General features: G+C 43.1%; 1 protein-coding gene across 2 annotated transcripts in view; it reads left to right on the top strand.

Moving 5' to 3' along the window:
• Nucleotides 1-25,731, top strand: part of RNF213 (ring finger protein 213) — a 1,978,231-nt gene that overhangs the window by 1,692,526 nt on the left and 259,974 nt on the right. For both annotated transcript variants that reach the window (XM_069199724.1, XM_069199725.1), the window contains 3 exons: nucleotides 11,843-12,085; nucleotides 12,267-12,348; nucleotides 19,123-19,157. In XM_069199724.1, the coding sequence (XP_069055825.1) occupies nucleotides 11,843-12,085; nucleotides 12,267-12,348; nucleotides 19,123-19,157 (360 nt within the window). The remainder of the gene's footprint in view (nucleotides 1-11,842; nucleotides 12,086-12,266; nucleotides 12,349-19,122; nucleotides 19,158-25,731) is intronic.

Genomic DNA, 25,731 nt, shown 5'->3' on the forward strand with positions numbered 1-25,731 from the left:
TTTGTGTTCATTTTTGTTGTTCCACATTTGGTGATTCTTTTTTGTTGTTATTTCAGACCAGGTCTGAGTCTCATTCTGCTTATGATGGGGTTTTCTGTTGTATTGTACTTATGGGCGGGTTGCCTACAATCTCTGTGATTTCTATAGAGTGTGTGTTCATCCCCAGATCTTCGAGCAATTGGTGTAAGCTTTTCGCTACCCTTTCCTGCTTCATGTTCCCTATTGAGAACGTCCTTGGTACTCCTATGGGAGCAGTTTGTTTCCTATGGTCCTTAGGATTTCTATGATTGCCTTTGCACATGTCCTTTTCTATTCTTATTATGGAATAGGTTTTTTCTGCCCATTTTCAATGGAACGCCCATTGGTCAATTGAATAATACTTTTATAACAGATCTTCTTTTCTGGTTATTTTTTTCCATACTCGGGCCCTCCAGCAGTTGTCCTTGAGGCCCCTACTTTCACCTTCCCTTCTGCCCTTTTTAGGGTAATCCCTTTATTGTTCTATTTTTCTGCATGAAGATATTTTTATCATATTTTCCTTTTGTGTATGAAAATTTACGATGAAATAATGGTTGTGGTTACAGTCCCTCACAGGAGATCCTGGGGGCGCTTCCTCTTTGGCTTCTTGACCAGGATCACGGATGCTCACACTGAGCAATGAGGGTTCTCTTCCGCATAGGTCTAAGACATTTGCCTCCTTCACCTTTGATTTCAAACTCCTTTTTCCTTTCAGGCTTAGACCGCCTATTCCTTGGACATATTTTTTGTATCCTCTTCATTTTCCTCCTGTGTTGTCATCCTCCACAACCTTGTTCTTTCTTCTTTTCTTAGATTAGGAGCACAGCTCAATATTCAGGTTTTGAGCCTTTGTCATGCCATCTACAATCGAGGGTACCGAGCACATCACTCTTATGGTGTTCTGTTTTTGTTTATGACATCTGTGTTGTCATGATCCTGTGTATGTCTCTGGACACTTTCTGCTTGGACATATCCATGTTCTTACAAGTCTATTCCTCTATATGTGTTCCCTGGCTGGTTTTTCCGGTCCTCCTACTTTACCCATTAGTACCATACTCTCGGTACACCTTTAGGGTGTTCTGTCGGATGGCTCTAAGTACCTCACATTTTTGCTTTCTGGCTATGCATTTTTTCTCTTTGGTTGTTCCTGGACACGTACATTCTGCTGTCAGATTCATATCCCTTTCTGCATGCTGCTCCTGCTTTTTGCAAATATTCAGTAACCATTCTGGTGCAAGAAGGATTCTGTGTAGCTTCTCTTCTTTGGGGTTTTTCCCTTCATAGGTGTTACGTTCCTATCTCTCTCAATCCCTATTGGACACTTTTGTTCCTCATTCATCTGGCTATTTCTTGAGAGCACTTCATGTTTTTACCTGTCGTGACTCCACCTCCACTTTTATTTTCATGGACATTTTTGTAAATGCCTATGACTTTTCATATCTTCTTGGGATATGTGGGTCATCTACTCTTTGTGAGTGAGCTACATACTTCTTCTTACCTTTGTCTATCTCATAGCTGGTCTACTACTCCTTAGTTGACCGTTTGTTTCTTTCAAGACTGGCTGAGATGTGTTCAGAGCCCTCCTCCTGGGTTGATATTGCTTTGGGATCTAATTCTAAGTTAAGGAATCTGCGGCTAGTTGTCTCAATCAGATGAACAAGTTACTTACCTTTGGTAACGCCTTATCTGGTAGCGACATAGACTAGCTGCGGATTCCTTATCGACCCACCGGTCCTCCCCGCTTTGCGAACTGTGTTATCTGGCTTCATTCTCGCTTTGGGCATTCTTTTGTTCGCTTTTCAGTTAGTGGTTGTAACAACATAACACCTTTTTGGTGTATACACAGTTCAATTTCCTGTTTCTAAGTGGCTCTGCGTTGTTGCGTGGGCTCTAGTCACAGAAGAAACTGGTGTTGGAGGAGGGACTATACAGACTCCGTCAACGTCGCTATGGAGTCTCATGATGGTCTCTACCAACGCACCGAGGTACTGCTGAAGAAACACTTCCGCATCCAGTCTGACACTTGTGGGATCCCCATAGGACATAATGGGATCATAATACTGCGGATGGGATATCCGTCACATTTGTGAGAGAGTATTCCACTCCGCCATGTCTAAATCAGGCTCTTCATCTAGCTGTAGATTCCTTAGCGACCCATCCCTCCTCCCCGCTCTGCGAATGAATTTCTAGAGAAAGGGATTTCGCTTTCAGGGTCTTAGTTTTGACACATTAGTAGTCACTGTTCTTCAATGCTCCCCTCTTCTGGCGTGGAAAGTTGTGAAAAGAAACAGACGTCTGTGCATCTGATTCGTGCCTATACAAGAACTGCAACGTCATCCCTGCCAAGGGAATTGTAACCTCCTCTGCCCCAAGACCATAGGCTTTAAAGTATGCTGTGACTACAGGATCTTGCTCATCCGTCCACTCCATGTTTGTCAGTGGTACTTAGGTTCAAAGTCTGACTCAAAGTCATGCAACAACTGCTTCTTGGCGCACCTGTAAGTGTGCAGGAAGTGAAACTCTGCATCACAGAACATAAGAAATTGTTGCACTTCAAACAGTGATTTTGCCCAAGTCCCAGGTTCACTCCATCTCGAAGTCCCGATCTTGCTCCTTTTCCTGAGCTAAGTCCAAATCCAAGCCATGCTGCAGACGCAAAAAGGGGAAGAAGCATTAGTCTCCCTCTCACTGCTCCTTCTCAGGGGAAAAGCTGCACAGCTGGCACTCAGGAAAAGCTACACAGCTGACACTTCCGAAGGCCTGACTCAGTGCTCTTCATCTGACACAAGCCCACTTCTAGGCTGATCCGGGTGGGTTCCTACCTTTCTGGGTCATTATCGACCATGCATCAGATAAAAGTCTTCAAAGATGCCATGCTACAGATCTTTAAAGTGATACTGGCTACCTCTGGAGCTGCAGAAGCCCTCAACTGTACTTAAATCAGAAGGCCCTTCCCTGGTGCCAAGTGCCTCTTTTGGGCCTTCTTCCAACTTTCTCCTGACAATATTTCATGCCTCCAAATAGACCCAAGTTCGTGGAGACAACCACTTTGCCTGCTTAGTTCTACTGGAGTTTTTGGTTTAATTCCATTACTCTGACCCTCCCATTTTTGGGAGGTATTGCCTGTATATCTCTTCAAGGGTGAAGATTCTGTAAGAACAAGTTACTTACTGTAGGTAGTACTCTTTCTGGTAGCTATTCCAACTGCAAATTCCTCACCACCTTTCGTGCTCCAAGTTCTCTTGAGTGGACTCGTGTATGTGCTAAAAGAAGTTCCAAGTTAGGTTGTGCACACTGTGAACTCCAATCTTTCTAAACATCTGAGGGTATAAAAAAGTGCTAGACAAAACATTTATCCGAACCTGTATCTGTCAATTTTGGGGTTGTCCGGAAACGCCACGAACTGGAGTATGGGTGCAGTTGCTGTAAAAAAAAAAAAATTATAAATAAAAATCCAGATCCAGCCCAGCACTTGAGTTTTGTTTCAATACTGTATCGACCAGAAATAGCATTACATAATATGAGTAACTTGTTTATTGAGAAGAAGGTTTTTGTTTTCTGGAGAAACCTTTGCGCTCTAGTAATACAAGTTGCCTCAGGCCCTTTACTCATTCTTCTTCAGACATTCCAAAGCTTGTCATTGCAAACCTTTTATTTTACCTCTGTGACCACTTTGTGTACATTTTGCATGAAAGACTAGGTCAGCTGAAAAAACATTCCCCTTTCTGGTCTGGACATGAGAGATTCCGTGGCCAGATATAGGGTTCCTCAATTGCAATGCCTGGATGCATTTCCAACGATGTTTCAGGTGATGTCCGGGGGTTCCTGCTGTACCTGCCTGCGGGTGACAATTATCCTCTTGGAGTAAAGACCAACTGAGCTCTGGAATGTTTTAAACAAGGATGAGCCTCAGCCAAATTTTTATCCAGGGCACCCTCTTCTATTTGGGGAAATGTTTCGTTACATATCAAGTTCTGTTTGTCCATTGTGATGGGCTTTTGGCATTTCAGACTGTTCCTCAGGGCTTCACACTATTCCACCTGGAATGCCCCCACACTCCTCTTGTTTCCCAGTCACCTCTGACAGTCTTGCTTACATCTTACAGCAGGGGGTTATTACATTATTGAGCAAGGTGGGCCGTGGAACTGCTGCAGGAAGCTGAGAGAAGACAGGTATGTTTTTTGTGGTTTCCAAAAACGAATGTGGTGTTCATCTCAGCTTTAAAAGGTGCATTTCATTTTCTTTACTCCACATTGAGAAGTTGGAAGTGTTGGAAGGTTCTCCTAGCTATGTAGCTGGGCAAATTGACTGTGTCCCTCAACTTGCACAATAAGTATTTTCACATAAAAACAAGACAATAATGTGTTTTCCATCAATGCACTCAAGATCTGGATTCCTGTATCAATAAGAACCACCCCAACGCTGCTCCAATTTACAAAATAGTTTCAGACTCACGTCTTTAAAGTACACTACATCATAATGCAATATCAATACAATAACCAGCTTTTTCTCTCATAACTTGTTGACTTTATGCTTGCCTGTGACCCTGTACGGTTCTTCTCTGTTTTTTTTAGGCACTGTAGGCACTATGCAAGTACCACATACATACTTATCCTACAGTCACACTAATGTACCTCGGGTCTTGGCAGGTTTCACCCCTTGCTAGTTCACTGTTCTGATATTTGTTCTAAAATCTGCACTTCATGTGTTTCCAAAGGGATAGCAGTGGTTGCCATACACCTTTACATGCCTCGGTTCCTGTATTCCAATACCTCCATGATTTGCTGCTGAAGGCATGCTCACCAAGCTGTGTCAGACCACCTACTGTCCACAGTTTCTATGCTGTTCAACCTGGGATTGCCTGTGAATCACAATTGTAATTTTTTTTCCTAAGGGCCATCCTCCGTTGCCATTCTAACGTTTCAGGAGTGAACTATTCTTCCAGTCCTGATGTTCTGGAGTCTACTTGCCTCCTGCACTTTACTGGTTCCAGTGATGCCTTAACTTCCAGTGGGTCCAGCACATGAGAGTTTTCACAGACAACATCCAAAATTCTCCATATGCAGCTTGAGACCCAATATTGAGGCTAGTGTCGGATCACTTGATATGTGGGAAGTCCTTATGCCCTCTACCAGTGATAGCCGTGGTTATGGCTGAGGCGGATTCTTTCATTTGGAATGGTCATTTTGATACATTGGAAATCGGAGATCCATGGTCTCATGTGGAGTATGCATGTTCTGTCAACCTGTTTGATATTTGGACGAGATACATCCACCCCTCAAGATGTCACTCCCCTTTATCTGTAGTTGGTTAGTGCTGATCCTGACAGACAACAAAGTGGTACACTAGCAAGCAGGGTGATATGGGCTAAAACCTGCTCTTTCTGAATGGACTGAGGCTGTGGTCTTGGGATCAGACTCAGTGTCTGTTAGGTAGTTAACCTTCAGGAGGGTCATCTCAACTTGTTGACTACTATCTCAGTTGGTGCAGCTCACCAACCATGAGTGGTGTCTTCAACCAGAGGTGATCTAATCCATATTTCGCTTCTGTAGTGCACCTCTAGTGGACCTTTTTACTGCTCATGAGACCACTGACTGCCTGGAGTTCTGTGCCCTGCAGTTGTTGCTGCAAAGATTTCTGGTAGACGATTTAAGTCTGCGATATATTCTGGTTATCAAGGGAGTCCTATAAGGAGACAAGTTGAGACCACTGGCACAGTGTGTCTAAAGTAATGTATATAGCATGATTGGAAATTGTAACAGACGCATTTGCAGAAGTTATTCTGTATAAGTCAGTTAAAAAAAAACTCTCCAAAAACAAATAACCTCCCATATTTTAGATTGTGGGATTCAAAGTACAAGTTAACAAGTTCTATATACATCATGAAGATTTTTTTTTTCATACGTCACATAGATCACAAACGTGTTATTTAAAACAAAGCCAATACACAATCCTTCTAATTATTTGTAGAAGGGTGACACTCACATGATTGTAGTATTTGTTGTGCACCCTGAAGTGGTCCTGTGAAAATGACGGTGGAGAGAACGAAGCTGCAGTTCTTTTAACACAGACTGCCAGTCATCTTTGCCATCAATTATTTGGCTTTTTTGAAGGCTTACTCATTGGAACTCCTCTGTATAAAGGCCAACACATTTCGTCTGTTAATTTAAGCCCTCGTCAGGGCAATTTATAATGCATTGTGTATATTCTCCTGGAGCTATATATAGAGAAATATGCTTGTTACCCATGCATTCATGTATAACGTCAAATGTATACATAATAAGAATGTTGTTCTCAAAAGACCTAAACATCACGGTTCATAAAAAGCTTCTCTATTACAGATTATTCAATGCATGTCATGAGCATTAATTTGCACACAAAGGGTTATTAATGCCCAAATTAACATTCATACAAAGCTTCTAGCCTCATCATTCAGTGCCTCTTCCTTCTGGCCTCCTATATTATCTGTGTTGACATCTATGTAATGCACTACCTGAACAGGTCTCTCCATTCACACCACAGGTGTAAAATCCATTGAGAACTTTCTATCCTTTACTGATGCCCAGCCCTTGATTCCTAGGTGCGCTGGCCACTAATGTTTGTGGCCCACCGGAGCTTCAAGTAGAGTTTCATCTACTAAATGTACAAAGGTCCCATGCCCTGGGGGACAGACTCATTTTTTGTTGGAGAGCGAAGATCCTTCAAGCCTTTCTTTTGGCAAATTTTCTCCAGGGGATTTTCCATAAAACCTAGAAAATCCCACAATGTATGGTCTTTATGGTAGCCTCAGTTTGGCTTTGCAATATTGGTTCTACAACATCTTACAGCTTCTACAAAGAGATCCCACTTGCCTCCCCTGATGAGAAATGTCATGTCCTCTTGAGTGAGAGCTGGTATCCAGTACTAATCTTGATTCCAGAGGAGCTAGTTTTTGCCTGCCTCAGGCTCTGAGTGGTGGCTTAGATGTCCTGACAGCTACCAAGAAGTCCTACAGCACAGTACGTGATCAAATACCTAAAGTTATTGGGCTTTACCAAAGAATATCAAGCCTCTTCCTTGCTTGACGGAAGCTGAAATGTGATTTACAGATGGATGCCTCTAATCGTCGGTTCCTCCCCTCAGAATATCCCCTGGCACCAGACTGTACCTGGAGGATTTTGTAGCAGTGTTCCAGCGTGCCGATAAGTAGCATCATGCAGCTCAGCGCTGACTCCCTACCACCCCAGAAATGGCAGAGCAGATCCTCATATTTGCGCCTTCCCTGTGCGCTTACGTAAGCACTTTTCATTCTGCCCCATCTGATCAAAATCCATAATGATCTTCTGACTCCTTCTAAAATGACTTTGCACTATGTGCTAGAGAATGATGTCCTCCCATACAACATGATTCAGTCCATTCCAGCACTGCAGGAAGCAGATGTCCGTCACAGACCTGCACAAGGTGCTCTTTTAGTATCTGGGCTCCAAACATAACTCAAAGTGACGTGATAAATGCAACCTAATGCACCTTAAGGCGAATCAAGATCGAGAGGCAAAGTGGAATGTTGCTGAACACAAGAAAATGTAAAAGCCTTGACATAGGTCCCACTGCACGTCACCAGGCTGTTCCTGTGACTGCTGTCTCCTTAAAATCAAAAGAGAAGGCGCTTTTGCATCAAGATATAACTCGCGCTCCCTCAAGGTCACCGCGAAAAGGAGTGCCTCCTGACAAGTTCCCTGGGCTTTTGTTGACATCACAGTAGATCCAGGCCTTCATTAAGGCCTTGCTGCCAATATCCAATGTGTTCTGGTTTCCACAGACTTGACTTCAGGCCCCACAGAGGGATACAGGCCTTCAGTCTGATTACTGGTGGCAGGTCCCTCCCCAGCACCATCTGTCCCCTTTGGACCTGCTACTGGACCCATTCCAGCTGTGGTACAGACTTCCACCCCGGCCCAAAATCCGTGCGACTGTCAGAGATTGTTGATCTATTGCTGGCACCCTTGTTGGTCCCTGTGCTGTTCTCAACTCATGCCCGACCGATGTCATTCTGTGAAATTACAAAAGTGCACCAAGTTGCCTTGCAGCCAGACCAAACCTGTGCCTCTACCACTTCACAACTGTCAGCAGAGACTCTATTTTATTTTTGGGGTCTGTCTCTGATTTTGTGCTTGTACAGGGTGTACCTTCGAAATACTAATGATTGTGATGAGGGTGTGGCTTATTCATTCCCTCATTCTCATGAAGCTTTACACCTTGATTTACAAAGCGTCAGTGAGCTTTATATATCTCCTGAGAAAGAGCTTGACTTGCCCCATGCACCACTAACAGAAGAAAGTTCCTCATTTGCAATGGTGGTTTGCATGCTAGTTGAAGTACTTAAATTACAGTTGCCCGCCATTCAGACTGAAACTAATGTTTTTATAGGAATTTGACAACCTGGTCCAGCAGCATCTGAGCCCTTGAAATCATTAAGTGATACCCTTACAGATCCTTTGATGACTGCCTAGTTGAAACCATGTTCCTGTTGACATGGATTTTCTCACCTAGCACCCTAAACCAGCGCATCTTGTTGAGTGACTTCACCCAGTATGGTGAATCCTAATTCTTCTCCATACAGTGCTACCGGTAGAAAATCTGAATTAATTCATTCCTTTGGCAAATGTGTGCTTCTTCTGGCAGACTGGCTGTGAGGTCCATAAATGTCATCTGTCTGACGGACTGTTTTGCAGATGCCCTTTGGGATGAGGGCTGCAAGATCTTGCCAGGGGCCTTGGAGGTACTTGGGCCTTCTTTGGCTCAGATGATCTATGATAGACATATGCTCTGGCATTGCTGCCAGTCTCGCCTCAAGCCTTCACCGAGGCTCTCAGGTTGGATTTCAGGTGCAGGGAAGCGACCGGTAGGCTGCTGTGATCCCAGTGTCTCTTACCTTAAGGCAACCAATCTGCCAGTATAGCCTCCTCTGCTCTCTGAGGGAATCATTGAAGATGTCCTTGGTACCTCCATAGTCCGGCAGTTCCTCTTTCTGAGTCCTCGGGTGAGAATCTCTGGGATAGCATATATAATATCCAATCCAAGATGGCCACCACTTCATTCACGTCTGTGGAAGCTTCTCAAACCAACATAACAGCCCAAGTTTCTTTGGGGTAATTTCCTGTATTTACCCTATATAGGGAAGATGTGTCGACTTCTTTCGTCGCAATGCTTCCAAGTTTCCTGTGGTCATGTCACAGTGCTCTAGTCCATCTCTTGGGATCTCCTGACATTAACTGTTCTTTCTAGCCTTGCTGGTGCTCCTGTTTTCTCCTCCGGGGTTGTTCTGGATACCTTCAGCTTTCGGTCCTCTTGCTTCTTTGATCCCTGGTCCACTGTCCAACTTCAGTGCCTCAAAGCCATCTTGAAGGTGATTTGCCCGGAGCATTTTTCTCCATCTCATAGCCTTTTCCGAATGGCACTTTCTGCTTAGATGCTGTTTGGTGCCTGCAGCAACATGGCTACTGAAAGAGGTCGCCCATATCTCTGGAAGACCAGAACCAGGAAGGCCAGGGTTTCTGGTCCAGGCCGCAGCCAAAGCCTCTCCACGAGGCATCAGCTTTGTGAAAAAATGCATCCAAATAGGTCATTCACACAGGCTTAGATACCATGGACTGCATCAGCAGGGTGGTCCGTACCACTGTTGACATTGCTGAATGTGCAAAAACAAAAAGCTGGAGAAGGAGGACACAATGCTGGGCTTATTCTCCTTAAAAACGAAGTAACGTCACATTAAAATCCAGCAGGAGGTGAGTCGCCACGGGAAACACAAGGAAAAAAGATAGATGATCTTCCTTTAAAAACCCTCACCCACCAGGTTACCCCTTCATGGCATGCTTCATAATTGGGTTCCTCTCATTCCGCTGCAGAACGGGGTGTGCTACGACCTACGGGATACGTGGGAGCACTTGTTTCAGTATATTGTTTCGTCAGTGTGACCCAGGTGAAGGGAAAGATAGAAGTGGGGTGGGGGTCTTAAAGATGTTACAAATACCGGTCTCCTAGGTCGTAAGACCGCCACACTCGTAATGAGGGCCACAATTTTCAAACAATTCCTGACCCTAAAACAACCTGTCCCAAATGGTTCTCACTTTGCAACAAGTCAGCAACTCTGCACCATGTTTTTATCTCAGTCATTATGGTCTGTCGACTGTCAGCTAATATGTTCAAACCCTGGGCGTCACAATATTGATTTTTATATACCCTTTACTTAACTAGATGTATCCCTTGATAATGTTCATTGAAAAGTGCCCATATACCTTCCTTGGTTGCATATTATGAAGTGTTAATTAAACATACATTTCTTTGTCCGAAGGATTAGTTTTGAACCTTTGCATCTTTTGTAAAGATGCATGCAGTAGGCTGACCACGAAAGGTTGAGTAACACTCAAGGTGCCCAGATGTGGGATATTGTGGAGCTCAAAACAAACTATAGGTGTATAACATTTGAAATATGCCATGATTATGTGTCACAATTTTAACTTATTAGAGCCAATACATGTAATTTTGAGTCCAAGCACTAGGCTGCATGCAAGGCACATGAAACTAGGCTATGACTGACAACAAGATGAAAACTTTTCTTTTGTTTGGAAACTTGTTTTTTATTCTTATTGCTCGACTATGGAACGCAGCTTAATAAAAGGAATGGAAAGTAAGTCTGGATTCTTGTTGCTTGAATGTGAATTTACCTTGAAAAGAACAAATACAAGGATTTGGCAAAACAGGAACAGTTGGTTTTAATTAAACACTGAGGCCCGGAGAACAGTTAAAAAAACGGGAGTCTGAGGACTGTCTCAAAGTAAAATCGATCTGAGTGGTGTTTTATACATTTCTCTGGGAATCCTAAAACAATTTCAGCATTCCTTTTTAGATAAAGAATGTGGGACAGAAATAAGGTCCCTGATAACAAATGCAGGTGGGCTTTGACCTTGCGTGGACACTATTAGGGTCAGTGGGTAACGGTCCAAATGTCTGGCTTGAGGGGCTCGTGATCACTGCATGTTACTGTGCGTGCTGTGTTCTGATTTGCTGAGTGTTCATAACTTCATATGGTATCTGACTTTATGGTGTTTTAGGAACACGTGCACCCCTTCGGCCTTGTGTGCTTTGTTCAGGCCAATTTCCTTGGACCATTAAGGTGCCGCTGTGTTTATCTGTGGGATTGATCAGAGTTTCCTGTTCGCGCATTTGTCTGTCGTCTACATGCAACCCCACTTGTGACCTGCCAGTCAGTAACCTTAGGCCTAGGTCTCAGAGCCTGCGTGACCACGTACGCCTGAGTCAGGGTTGACGGAGAGTTCATGATGGATGAATTCAATAACAGTGATGCAATTTCATTTTTATATGTGAATATATCATTGTGCACATCAACATCGACTTTTTCAATATTAGTATTCATAATTGGCCAGTTTAACCCGATCATATTTTACCAAATTATTAATATGTGCTCCTCATTGACTTGGCTGCTAGTGGCAGATTTCTCTAAGAGGTCAGATAGTATCAATTAGAATTTATATATTCCTTATTCTGAGTTGCGCATAGACTAAATTGTTAGGAGAACTTCATTGCTGATCACATGTGTCACAGGTTCCAGCTTTCTTCTTTTAAAATGCTTACCTTGCCCCTTGTTCAGAGACCACAGCGGGTAGGTGTATTCACATGTACAAAAGTAGGTGGTTATTTAAGGTAATGGTATTGAAATTGCTACATGTTTAGTTATTGGCAATATCGAATTTCTATGTGTTTGTTTGAAAATCTAATCAATTCCTGTACTCAAAATGCATTTTATCCTTCTTTTGTCCTTAATAAGCAACTTGAAGCTGTGAACCAGTTTATCCAGGAGTCTACAGTTCTCGAGTCAGGTTCACTGAAGAAATTTGCATTTTCATTGGTGGCCAATAATCATCCAGCACTAACAGTTACTCCAGGTCACTCCAGCACCAAAAGCACGGTAATGGAAATGCTGGTACACACTGCTGCTGTCCTGCTAAATGGTCAAAATCGTATCCTGGATCCACTGAAGAACCTGGCATTCACTCCGGCCAACATGCAGGTAAAAAATGGGGTAAACTTAGTTTGGTGAATCAAACTCTCATCTGCTGATAACACACAAATTATTTAATTTTTTTCAATACCATTGTTGTACAATTTTGTATAATTTATCTCTGCTTCGAATTGTAGACAAATCCCATCAAAAATACTGAACAGACCCTTTTTGTTTGTCATATTTTTAGAATTCATTTTTTCCTACAATGCCGGCAGACCTTCTCATTGATGCTAGGAGCTGGACTAGTTTAGCCGGGCTTCATTGGTACCGTAAGTATCACCTCAGGTAATGAGGATGGACAGGAATTGAGAGGGGAACTGAGTGTACTGCTGATAAGTGGGCATGAGAACAATGACAATGTGTATAGATGTGCATGCACACATTTTCAGAGCTTTTCGTGTTTGTCTTTAATGCATTATTATAAATACTTCATAGGTGGGTGATGCATTGATAGTACATGTTTCGGGCATGTTATTACTTTATCTTTTCCCATCCTTTGTGCAGTGAAGTTCTTATCCTCCCAGAATGAGTGTGTGTGAAGCACAGCCCCACCATTTTCAAGTATTTGTTATTTTTACATCACTGCCCCTTCAGTCCTGCATATTAAGTTTCCAGCCATTGGGCAGATCAAAAGCCGATTCCAATCATTTAGGAGCTTAGAGGCCTAAATCCGATACAGACTTCTAACCACAGATTCCTTACCTTAGAATCATCTCCAGGCTTAGCCTGGGTCTAGACACTTTTTAGGAGCGGTACCCCAAACACGCCGGTAGGTGGTGTTGCATGCTCTAAGTTGCATCATTGGTGTAGTCTGCACCAGAAGTGACATTTGTGGTGCCTGTATAGGAGCCACCCCAGCGCACTGATATGAGTTCTTTTCTTTCCACGCCAGTCAGCGCAGATCTGGAGAGACCTACCCCCAGTCAATTTTTGACTGGCTTTTTTTTAACTTTATGTTTAAGTCTTCGAAATTTTTCTCCACGTGTGGCAGGAAGTCAACTAGGAAGGCCAGCTTCAAGCCCTGCTGCGGTTCTCACTGACAGTTGTCGGTGACGGACCTGCACCATGTTTGCCTCTGGTGCCTCGAGCACAACCATGCTGCAAAAACCTGCATCGACTGCCGCAGTATGCACCCCAAAGCATTGAGGGAGTGCTCTGTCAAGCTCCATGCCATTTGACGTGCGACACCACAACGGTCTCGATCCCAGTTGGGATCGGTTGCGAAGCCCAAGATCCTCGTTGCACTCAGTCGTCTTCGGGTAAATCCAACAAGAAAATTAAGAATACAAAGAGGTCTTCAAATTTGCCCCGTCCATTGAAGTCTTCAGGCTAGAGAGCATCATCATTCAAGGTCTGGCTCCGTGGTTGAGCTTGCACCTGGCCCGGCTCCAAATCTTACCAAGTTTTGGGGATTCGGAGTGACCCCCGCTCAACTGCATGAGTGTCAAGAGGCCATACACCTTATATTTGGGCAGCCCGTTTCCCATGGTGCACCCTCAGGCCCGCTGCTTTCAGAGGGGCCCCAATTGGTTCTCTGCCAGGTGTTCTGCCACAGTGCCATTTGGGCCCATTGTATCCACGGTTGGACGTGGACCGCTGCCAGTCGTACCACCTTGGCCATCCCAGGTGCGGGTCCAGATGCCAGCGCTCCCGGCGCCACCCTTCTCATCACCAACTCTGACACAGAGCCAGAAGGGCATCCTCGGACGCTGACTGCAGTGCCGACTGGAGCCATGCCTACCTGGTCGGAGCTTGAGCCCTATTCTTATGGACTGGTACTTGGGGAGGACTGGGATGGATTGCTGTACTCTGAAGAATACCAGCTTTTAGACCTCAACATTGACTGGTGTGAGGAATTGGCAGACGCCAGTAGACTGGACACCGCTCCAGATACTGGCTGGTCTCTCCTCCTACTGTGGCTATGGAGGTGGGAGCCTCATTCTTTGTGGTAGTAAGAATGACAGATGAGGTCCTGGACCTTAGCCTACCCTCACTGGCTGTCAAGATTAACGTCTTGACAGGTGCCTCAGCTGGGAGTGAGCCCCTCATTTAATGAAGCCCTCACAGATGTCCTGCTTGGGACTTGGTTCAAACCATGCACAGGGCCCCTTTGAACAGGATGATTGCCCACCCCCATGCCTCACCAGAGGGGACTCCAATTTCCTCATGCAACACCCTGTCCGGAAAGCTTGGTGGTTCAAGCCTCCACCTCCTGTGTAAATCCTGGTGCATTCCACCAGATAGGGAATACAAGAAGCTGGACGCTTAAGAAAGTAAATGTGTTCTTCCACCATCCTGGCACTGCATCTGTGAGCACTGTGTGCCTTTTTGACTGTTACTCCTATAGACTGCGGATTTCGGTTGACACAGATGCTGCCCAGGGACCTGAAGGAGACACAGGCCGTACTCTCCCAAGCTACGTCTGATGGGAAAGATATAGCAAACTTCACGATTCGATATGAGCGGGACACGACCAACTCGCTGTTTCTTGATTTTATTAGATTTTTTAATTTATAGAGCGCACTAATGTCCACAGGCGTCATGGCGCTGGCAGCTTACTACGTCCTGAATTGTCTATCCACCAGATTTAAAATCAACTATGATCCTATGGATGCTGAGAACCGCCAAGTTTTTAGATGATTTTGAAAGCAAAATAAATGTTCTTGGCTTTTAAGACGCAAAGGCAGTCTATTCCAGAGATTACAAGTAGAATCGAGAAATCTACGACCACCCCATGCCGCTTTCTTGATTCTAGGAGTCGATATTGATGGAAGTGGTCTTTTTGGTGAGTACCATCTGAATTTCTTTTTGAGGCACTTTGCTCTGGCCCATTTCCGTAGAGTGCTTTGTGAGCCAAGCATAGCACTTTAAACGTAATCCTTTTTTAACATGGAGCCAATGGAGCTATGGCTATGCGCCCTTTGCAGTGCTATTTTGGGATTTTCTTGCAGACGACAAGCGGTGTTCTGCAGCATTTGGAGTTTATTTAATGGTCTCTGCTTAATGCCCAGATAGAGGGTCAATAATGACCACAGATTATGGCAACTCAGGAGGGATAAAAGGTGAAACATTCCTTAGCATTTTAATGATGAAGGATGATGATGAAGTTAGTTTGTTAGTCTGTTCCACAAATGACAGTTAGGCTTTAAAAATATAATCTCTAAATTCTTGACTTTTGATACTGGCACGGGGGAAAGGCCAAGAGACTGAGGCCATCAGGATTTGTTCTAAAGGGTGGTGTCTTTTGTAAATGGAAGAACTTAGTTTTTTTCAGTTTAGCTTTAGTCAGTTACTTCTCATCCAATTTACAATAGCCTGCATGCAACTGTTAAACCAATCTGCCACCTCTTCAGCATTGCTAGAGATCGATCCCACAATCTGGGTGTCATCAGTATATGCCATCATGCAATATCAAATTAACGCATAAGTTTGGTTAGGGAGGCCACATAAATATTACGTAGCATAGGGCTAAGGAATGACCCCTAGGGGACACTGCAAGGGAGAGTTAAAGATCTTGAATTAAAGTCCACAAGGGCCACCTTTTGCTCGCGACCTTCTAGAGAAGAGGAAGGAAGGTCAAAGAGAGAACCGCTGATCCCAGTTTCAGCTTGCCGCTCCATGAGGACTGCATGGCTCTCAGTATCGAAGATGGCATAGAGGTACAAGAGGACCACCACATCCTTCCCATTGTTGTCCATGATAAGTTTAATTTCTTCAGCTACTGCTATTAAGGCAGTTTCAGTGCTGTGGCCTGACCTAAAACCAAATTGTGACTCATTCAGAATATTGTTGTTCTCCAAAAATTCATATAAGATTTAATTGAAGTGTTTCGAAATGTCCTTTGTAAGGAAAGGTAGTCATGGTATTGTGTGGTAATTACTCTCCATAGTGGAATCAAGGGAATGTTCTTTAAAAGACTGAGGCTTTTTTCCACTCCACACTCCTTTTTCCACTCTTTTGACGACGGCCTTACAGCCTAGGGATGGATTTTTGCCGCTTCCGTCCTGCAGGACTTGTTAATGTGAAATTGTTTCACAGACCCACCTCCGAGAGGTGTTGCTTGGGTATGTAGTCTGAGATAAGGAATCGTCTGCTAGAAGTCTCTGTCAGATGAACAAATTACCTACTTTCAGTAATGTCTTATCTAGCCACGGATTCCTTACTGATCCACCCATCCTTCATGCTCTGCGAACTGATTGCTAGGGACACGGTTGTCTCCTTTCAAGGACCAAGTTTTCCACACTAGTGCTTTGTGGCTCTGTACTCCTTGCGTGTAAAGTTGTGAAAAGAAATTGATGTCAACGCGCTGGTGTGTCACCTGTATGGTTAACGGCCCTATCACCTCCATGACACCATGTGGAGCCAAACAATGCTACCTACCGGCATGCAGGGGTACTGTTCAAAAACAATTTTGAGCTACGGTAACTTGTCTTGGAACTTTTTAGAATGAAGCTTTACAATTCTGGTTTCTGATTTAAGTTTTGTATCTCTTGTTGGGGAATAGACAGAAGTGTGTGTATGATTATAGGCAAAACACTACTATTTATTTAGTAGTACATCCACCTCATTTGAATATGACTACACTCCAGTCAGCAAAGTGAGTGTGTGCTGAGCATGTGACTCCTTCTAGAACCTATAGCTCAGATTTCTACTCTACTGCATACACAATTATAAAGGAGTCCCATAGCATATTTCTGCTCTTCTCTGACAGATTCAGGTTTTTGTTCTTCCACTCCTAATTTCCATTAACAATCATAGGTCCAGATCAACTTTCATCTTTCACCATGTGGTGAATTGGTTCTGGGTTTTTCTGGACTAGAGGAAAAAGAGAAATAATCAGTCTTCATGTCCTGCTTCGGCTACAACCAAAAGAAGATATATGAAAATGATCCACCATGAAGCCAAAGTTGTGAGTGATTTAGACAGGTTCCCGGTCCCTTTCCTATAAGAGACTCAAGATAAGGCCCCTCCTTCAATGGATAAATGGACATTCTGTGTAAAAGGATCTCTGGCAGCTACAACAACAAAATATGCTATTGCATTGGATGTATTTGAGAGGTATGCCAGACAGATGTGGAATGATTTCTTCCAAATCCTAGACCTGCTCCTTCAGGACCAAAGTGCAGAGGCAAAAGCTATATTAGGAGGCATGAAATTCTTCAGCTACAGTCATTGACACATTCATGGATTATACCAAAGCAGTTTGCTGGAAGAAGCCTCTTTCCTCAGACAACATGGCTGACTGAAGAGCACATTTTTCCATCTGGAAGTTCACAGCAATGGACATGACCTTTTGTGGGGGAAACATATTGATTAAGGCAGGCAAGGGCTCAAGGTGGACATAAGCACATATTACTCTATCAAAGTTTCTCAAATATAAATGACTGTCTGTTTTTGTGGCACCAGATGCCCGTTGCAATACTCCAACATTGTAGGTTGCTTTTGAAGTCATGCTGTTGAATGTCTCTCTTGCTTTTTAGAGAGAAAGCATTTTGCATTGTCTACAAAACATTGATTGCAAAGCTTAACCATACATTATGTATTTTATAAAACATGAAAACATCAGAGTAGCAATGAATTAACATATGAAAGAGAACACTTACAGCTTCACTGAAACAAACAAGGACTGTTAGAAATGAGTGACAGATATTGCTTGAATGGTACTAGTTGACAATTAATGTGACAAAAATTTATAATTTGTGACACTGCAAAAAGGAAAATATTTGTGCTTCCAAACTTTATCTCAGCTTCACAGCAGAGCTAAACGAATACAAAAGTCCTGTTTTTTACTTTGTGCTTCTATTTTTTTTGTAATACATGTCTGCTATGAAATCACTGATCAGCCACAGCCCTATACCTGTAATGTAACTTAATATTTAATTGCCCATCAAACAAAATAGACAATGAATCTTGCCTCCCAAGGAAGTTGACTTTATCTTTGGCATTGGGACACCGAAATGCTCTCTGAGTGTTTATCAGACCAGCCCTCCTTTATAACATTTTTTAAGGGTATCTGGTTACTCTGCAGTAGTTTCTTCATAATATTCTACTTTCATAGACTGCATATTTTCTTTTAGAAAAGTCACTGAGGGTAGTTTCCTAACTAGTCTTGGTGACTTCTTTCACTTCCCTCATTCCAGTCATCCCTATTGATTCCTTTATGTCCTATGATGGAGTTAATAGGAGGCGTAAAGAGGCATTATAAGAAGAGATTTCCTCCCTGATCAGGGTTGCCGCAGACTGTTAGACGCTGCAATAATGGGTAAAGTAGATGTTTAGTCTAATGTGGTGTATTTCCCTGCTAGCAAAAATGTGAATGATTTTCTCATTGTTATTCTCCCCTCAGGTGAGAATGGAAGAGGATGATCCGAAGTGTTTTGTTGATGTGCGTTATATATTGGTGACAGGTGCTTTTGCTTGGTGTGCTGTGGTGCCAACATAACTATTGCATACATGTTTTTCTCCTGTATGACGTAGCAACTCATATAGGATGTGGATAAGTTGTCCATCCACCCTAGGGATTCAGGTGGTGTTCTTTTGTCACTTGATGTTCATTTCAGATTCAGTTAGTGAGCAGCTGAGGATGGTTACCTAGTACCTACTCACAAACAGACATTTCTGTCCACTACCAGCCGAAAGTGAGATGGTTTTATTGAATTCTTACATTAGACAGAACTGCTTCAAGATTTTAAAGTTTGAAACTTGCAGATCTCTTTTCTCTATTGTATTTTTAATTTGTTCTGCTGGGATGTTCAAGGAATTCCAGGGTGAATGAAAAATACAGAATGTAGAATGATTGTCCTGGTGAAAGATTAGTGAAAGTGTATACTGGGTACTAACAATGCATGATATTGTTTCAGAAAAGATTGCAATTATAAACCTGTCTGAACTAGTGAACAATTGACACTAAAGCCTACACCTTCAAAATTGCAGATTGATAGCACCATCTGCACCTTTTATCAGGCATACTACTGCATGGTTTAGGTATTTTGATTTTGATTAAGCAATTCTTGCTGACCTTTTATGTTTAATTCTTCCAACAGAGTGTCCAAATGGTCATTACTGCACAGTTGGAGAGGTAAGTGGATTTTATTAAGGAGACATCTTTAAAGGTGTGGGATAAAGGATGAAAACAGGCAATATTTTCAAGACCTTGTACAGGTCATACCTGTTAAATAATGAGAAAAGGTTGCACCAATCAAAGCCACATATTGGAGATCAGGGGTACTGCTCATGCAAAAAAACTCCCGGATCCAGTCTGACACCAGGAAAATTAAAAGGTAAGGAATCTGTGGTTAAATGTTGCCTCTACTAGATAATGCATTATCAAAAGTAAGTAAGCTGTTCATATGTACATAAAAACATGCATTGTGGGAGAAACAAAGCACCTTACAGCGGAAAGTATGATATTTGCTGCTTGACATCACCATTATGTTTCTTGACCAGGAGATAATATCCTTTTGTCCCCCTCACCAGTATTACACGTCATGTACACGGTTCTCCACAAGAGCAGAGAACGTCACATACATAGGTGTATGTTTTTAGTTTAAGTGTAGGTGTTTCAAGGGAGAGTGTCAGGAAAATGGTAAATATCTTCTCTAGAGGGGGAGGAGAAAAAGAAGAATAAAGAAGAGGGCATAAGGAGGGGCATGCAAATAAAAAAACACTCCATGGACCAATTCACCCCAAAACAATATCTTGAAACTACAAAAAATTGATGAACCCACTATAGATCCAATATGTAAGTTCCAGGCTTGTATCATATGTCGTTTAGGTTTTAAGATTGATAAGCTGAATCAGAATGGTAAATCCAGAAGATATTTATTAGTGCACACTTGAAGAAAAGCCGACATGTGTTTCGCCCCCAAAAAAGTACTGAAGGCCTTGGGTATACCACTGCCTGAAGGCCATGGTTCGGCCCTAAAAAGACTGTCGTCGACCGACCTTCGGGTTTGGCGCCGAAAAAGGCCACTCCTCCATCCACTTCGTAGTCGAGTAAGTCAGTTAAAAGTTCTGCCTCGGCCTCCAATAAGCATCCTTACTCTTCCGAGTCGAAGCTTTGATGCCCTGCTTCGGAGCCAAAACAGCAGACTTTCTTTTCGGGACCGAAAAAGATCCAAACTTCAGAACTTATACAGAGGAACAAGGACATTCGAGCTAACCCAAGCAAGCCTCAAAGCCAATGCAGGAATCTTAGACCTTCTGATGAGGACACTGAGATTCAGCATATATTGGAAGTTATGGATGAGAGACAATCCAGAATCCATATACACAGGGAGACTGGCAAAAGTATTACAGCATCTCCTTTAACAACTAAAAGAAAGCTGGCTTTTCAAGAGGAAATACACTCTGTTCAACCACCAGCAAAAAAACCAAAACAGAAAGAGAAGCCAGTACCAGTCCCCACTTCTCCTCCTCAGTCTCCACAGCTTTCTTTTTCATCTCCACACAATAGCCCACCACCATTGCCTTCTCCAATGCACTCACAATACTCTTATGGAGATACAGTGGATCCCTGGGACCTGTATGACCCGGATCCTATTCCTGATAATGATCCTGACTTGTACCCCTCAAAGCCTTCTCCACCAGAGGACACTACTGCATACATGCAGGTTGTTTCCAGGGCAGCTGCTTGTCATGTGCATACTGAGCCCCCAGAGGAAGATTTCTTGTTCAACACTCTGTCTTCCACTCACTCTAGATGCCAGTGCCTTCCCATGTTGCCTGGAATGGTCAAATATGCCGACCAAATTTTTAATGAGCCGGTCAAAAGCTAGAGTAATTACTCCACGAATTGACAAGAAACACAAACCTGCTTCTACGGACCCAGAATACATCACACACCAAGTTCCTCCAGATTCAGTGGTGGTGAGTGCGGCTAGGAAAAGGGCTAACAGCCAATCTTCAGGGGATGCTCCTTCACCTGATAAAGAAAGCAGTTTGATGCCGCTGGCAAAAGAGTGACCACACAAGCCGCAAACCAATGGTGGATTGCGAAATCGCAAGAACTTCTTGCCAGATATGATAGAGCCCACTGGGATGAGATGCAAGAACTCATACAGCACCTCCCAAAAGAGCATCAAGAGAGAGCACAACAGGTAGTAGAAGAGGGCCTGGTCATAAGTAACAACCATATACGCTCTGCCCTAGATGCTGCTGATACAGCAGCAAGAAGTGTAAATACTGCCACTACAATAAGGAGGCATGCATGATTACCCTCTTCTGGTTTTAAACCAGAAATCCAACAGGCAGAACTTAACATGCCTTTTGATAAGAAACACTTATTTGGGCCTGAAGTTGATACTACCATAGAGAAACTGAGGAAAGACTCAGAATCTGCCAAAGCAATGGGAGCATTATACACCACACCATATAGAGGCTCCTTTCGCAGGCCACAGTTGGGGGGGGATTTAAACCACAATCATCTGAAGCTTCTACCTCCCAAACAAAGCAGGGACAGCAGCATCAGCAACAATATCAGAGAGGGGGGTTTAGGGGATCCTATAGAGGACAATATTTTAGAAGCAGAAGCAAGTTCCAAGCCTCAAAACAAGCCACTACACCATCCAAACACTGACTTCTTTCCCACCCCTCCACCCACACATCTCCTGTGGGGGGAAGTTATAACAATTCCACTCTCATTGGCAAAATATCACCACATACAATTGGGTGTTATCAATTATCTGCAATGGCTGTTGCCTAGAATTGCTCTCCACCCCTCCAAACAATCCACCACGTTACCACAAATTGTCTCCAGAACACAACGTTCTGTTGCGACAGGAGATGCAATCTCTACTACTAAAACAAACAATATAATTGGTCCCACACTCTCAGTAAGGAACAGGAGTATACTCACTGTACTTCCTCATTCCCCCAAAAAGATGGCACTCTAAGGCCTAGCCTAGACCCCAGGCCTCTCAACATAAACATCCTGTCAGAACATTTTCACATGGTAGCTCTGCAGGATGTCATTCCACTATTACAGAAACAAGATTACATGACTGCTTTAGACCTCAAAGATGCCTATTTCCATATACCCATCCATCCAGCTCACAGAAAATACCTCAGGTTTGTCATAGCAGGAACACATTACCAGTTCAAAGTTCTGCCATTCGGCAGAACAACAGCTCCAAGCACATCCACAAAATGTCTAGCAGTAATAGCAGCCTACTTAAGAAGGCAACACATTCACGTCATTCCATATTTAGATGATTAACTAATAAAATTAAGAAATTTTACACAATACTCAAAAAACCCTAGCATATCCAAATACACAAAGGATATAGGCTTTCCAAAATCTCATACCACACATACAGCCAAATCAACAATACATTGTAAGATTTATCATGAAGACTCTAGGAATGATGGCATCCTGCATAGCCATAGTACCACATGCAAGCCTCAACTTGAGGCTTTTACAACAATGCCTCTCACAACAACGGTGTCAGGCACACGGTCAATTGCAAGATCTAGTGTTGATAGACCGCCAGACTCACACGTCCCTTCAATGGTGTAATCTCAGCAATCTAATGAAGGGGCAGTAATTTCAAGACCCTGTGCTTCAGACCACAATAACAACAGATGCATCAGTGATAGATTAGGGAGCTCATCTCCACCACCATACCATTCAAGGGGAATAGGATTCCAAACAGAAAGAATTTCACATAAATCATTTGGAATTACTAGCTGTGTTTCTTGCCCTAAAAGCATTTCAACCCCTTCTCAAACACAAGGTTGTTCTGATAAAAACAGACAACATGACAACCATGTGTTACCTCAGAAAACAAGGCGGGCCACATTCATCTCAACTACTCTACTAGCCCAGACAATATGGAAATCGGCAATTCACAATCTTATTCTTCTGTTAGCAGAATACATTCCAGGAATACACAATCAGCTGGCGGATCTCTTAAGCAGAAATCACCAACAGACACACGAATGGGAGATTCACTTCCAAGTACTTTAAAAGTACTTTCAAAAGTGGGGAACACCAGAGATAGATCTATTCACAACAAACGAAATCACAAAATTCCAAAACTTCGCATCCAGACACCCACATCCCCTATCCAAGGGTAATGCTCTATGGATCAATTGTTCAGGGATATTCGCTTATGCTTTTCCCCCTCTCCCACTCCTTCCATTTGTAGTCAGCAAACTACGCCAGGCATCTCTCACCATGATACTTATAGCTCCAACATGGGCATGTCAGCATTGGTACACAACACTACTAGACCTGTCTGTAGTACCCCATTCCAAACTCCCAAACAGACCAGATTTGTTAAAACAAAACAAAGGTCAAATCAGATACCCAAACCCCAGTGCTCTCAATTTAGCGATTTGGCTCCTGAAGACATAGAATTTGGATACCTAGACCTTCCATCAGAATGTATGGAAGTACTCAAGCAAGCACGTAAACCTACCACTAGACAATGTTATGCTAACAAATGGAAAAGATTTGTCTACTACCGTTAATCTAAAAAAATTGATCCACTTACAACATCAATACAAGATTTGTATGTTACCTACTCCATTTGCAAAAGAACAAATTTAGCTTTCTCATCCATCAAAATTAATCTTCGTGCAATATCTGCATACTTACAAACTATTCAACAAACTTCTCTGTTTAGAATTCCTGTTATTAAATCCTTCGTGGAAGGATTAAAACACGTTATTCCACCTAGAACACCACCTGTTCCTTCTTGGAATCTATATTTTGTACTTACCAGACTCATGAGCCCACCGTTTGAACGCATGCAATCTTGTGAAATTCAATTTTTGACATGGAAGGTTGCCTTCCTTGTAGCTATTACCTCATTACGAAGAGTTAGTGAAATACAAGCGTTCACTCTTGAGGGACCTTTTTCCCAATTACACAACCGTAAAGTTGTACTTAGAACAAATCCTAAATTTCTCCCAAAAGTAGTATCTCCTTTTCACATCAACCAAACAGTGGAATTGCCAGTCTTCTTCCCACACCCTGACTCAGTTGCAGAAAGAGCCCTTCATACTCTTAACCTCAAAAGAGCTCTTATGTAATATATAGATAGAAATAAACATTTTAGGAAAACAAAAAAACTTTTTGTTGCTTTTCAGCAACCACATAAAGGCAATCCTATCTCTAAACAAGGATTAGCAAGATAGATTGTTAGATGTATAAAAACATGTTACATTAAGGCAAAACGACAACTTTTGATCCCACCTAGGGCACATTCTAAAAGAAAGAAAGGTGTGTCCATGGCATTTAGTGCTGCAGATTCACATGCACCCTCCCTCCTCCCCGGAAGCCTGTAGTTGTTCATTTGTACATATGTAAATACATTTATATTTGCATGGACATCTCTTTATATTCTTATACTCTATCACTCCTTCCTTCACCCTTTGCGGGAAAGCAGTCAACAATGGAGTTGATGCCCATGCGCATTGTAACCGAGAGTAGGAGTCACTCGATCCCGTGACTCAGAAAAAACTTCTTTAAAGAAAAACAACTTGTAACACTCCGAGCCCAACACTAGATGTCTGAAGAGATATGCATAGCATGTGAATCTGCAGCACTACATACCACGAACAGATGTAAACTGGGTAAGTGACATTTTCCATATACACACCCACACACATACACACCCTCATTGCAAAAGCATTCAAACAACATTAAAATAATTTGTCATTGAAAAATAATTGGTTAGTATATTTACATGATGGATATGAGACTTCTAGTTGCAGATTCCTTACCTTGTAATTCTCCTACGCACTATTAGGTGGCGTTGATCGGCTCTGCGTCCACTGTCGGCATCATCCCCACCAGATATGACATCATGGGTCCTATATAGGCACCACCCTGGCGTGCTGACATCGTTTTTTTTATTTCTGCACCAGCAAAGGCTGATCCGAAGAAAGCTACCACTCAGTCAATTTGTGACTGGCTTTTTTTTAAAACTTTTTTGTTGAGATTTTATTGAGCCTCTGTACTCCTGGTGCGTCTAGGATGTCCTCTTGGAAGACCGGATTCAAGCCCTGTGGTTCTTGTCGTCTGGCGAAGTTGGTGTTGGATCTTCAGCTTGTGTCGTGCTCTAAGTGTCAGGCCATGAATCTGAAGACTTTGAGGGAGCAGTACATAAAGCTAATGGCGAGCCGACGCTCTGATCTGTGCTGGTAAAGATCTCCTCGCGTTGAATGGGCCAAAGTCATATTCGTCCCGCTCTAAGTCCTCTGAATGTTTGGGTAAGCATAAGAAAAAGAAGTTGAAGCGTGTTTTGCCTTCTCCTCGCCACACTTGGGAAGAAGATGTTTTCTTCCGCCAACCTGGCATTTTGGTCTGTGAACAGCGCATGCCTTTTGGGCTGTTATTCCCATACGCTGTGGGATGCGGTTGTGCAAGTGCTGCCACATGCCCCGGAGGAGGCCCTGACTGTTCTTTTCCAAGCAGTTGCTGATAGTAGAGACGCAGCAAAGTTCATGATCTGATGTGGACTGGACACGACAGACTCACTGGGCAGACCAGTGCCATTGACAGTGGCCCCGTGGTGCCACGCCTGGTTGAGGACTTCTGGCTTTTCAGGGGATGTCCAAGCCAATCATATGGGAATAACATTTGATGGCAGCCATCTCTTCGGAGAAAAAGCAGACTCAGTGCTCGAGCGTTTCAAGGATTCTCT

Source organism: Pleurodeles waltl, chromosome 7 (assembly GCF_031143425.1).
Source record: "Pleurodeles waltl isolate 20211129_DDA chromosome 7, aPleWal1.hap1.20221129, whole genome shotgun sequence".
NCBI classification, from domain to species: domain Eukaryota; kingdom Metazoa; phylum Chordata; class Amphibia; order Caudata; family Salamandridae; genus Pleurodeles; species Pleurodeles waltl.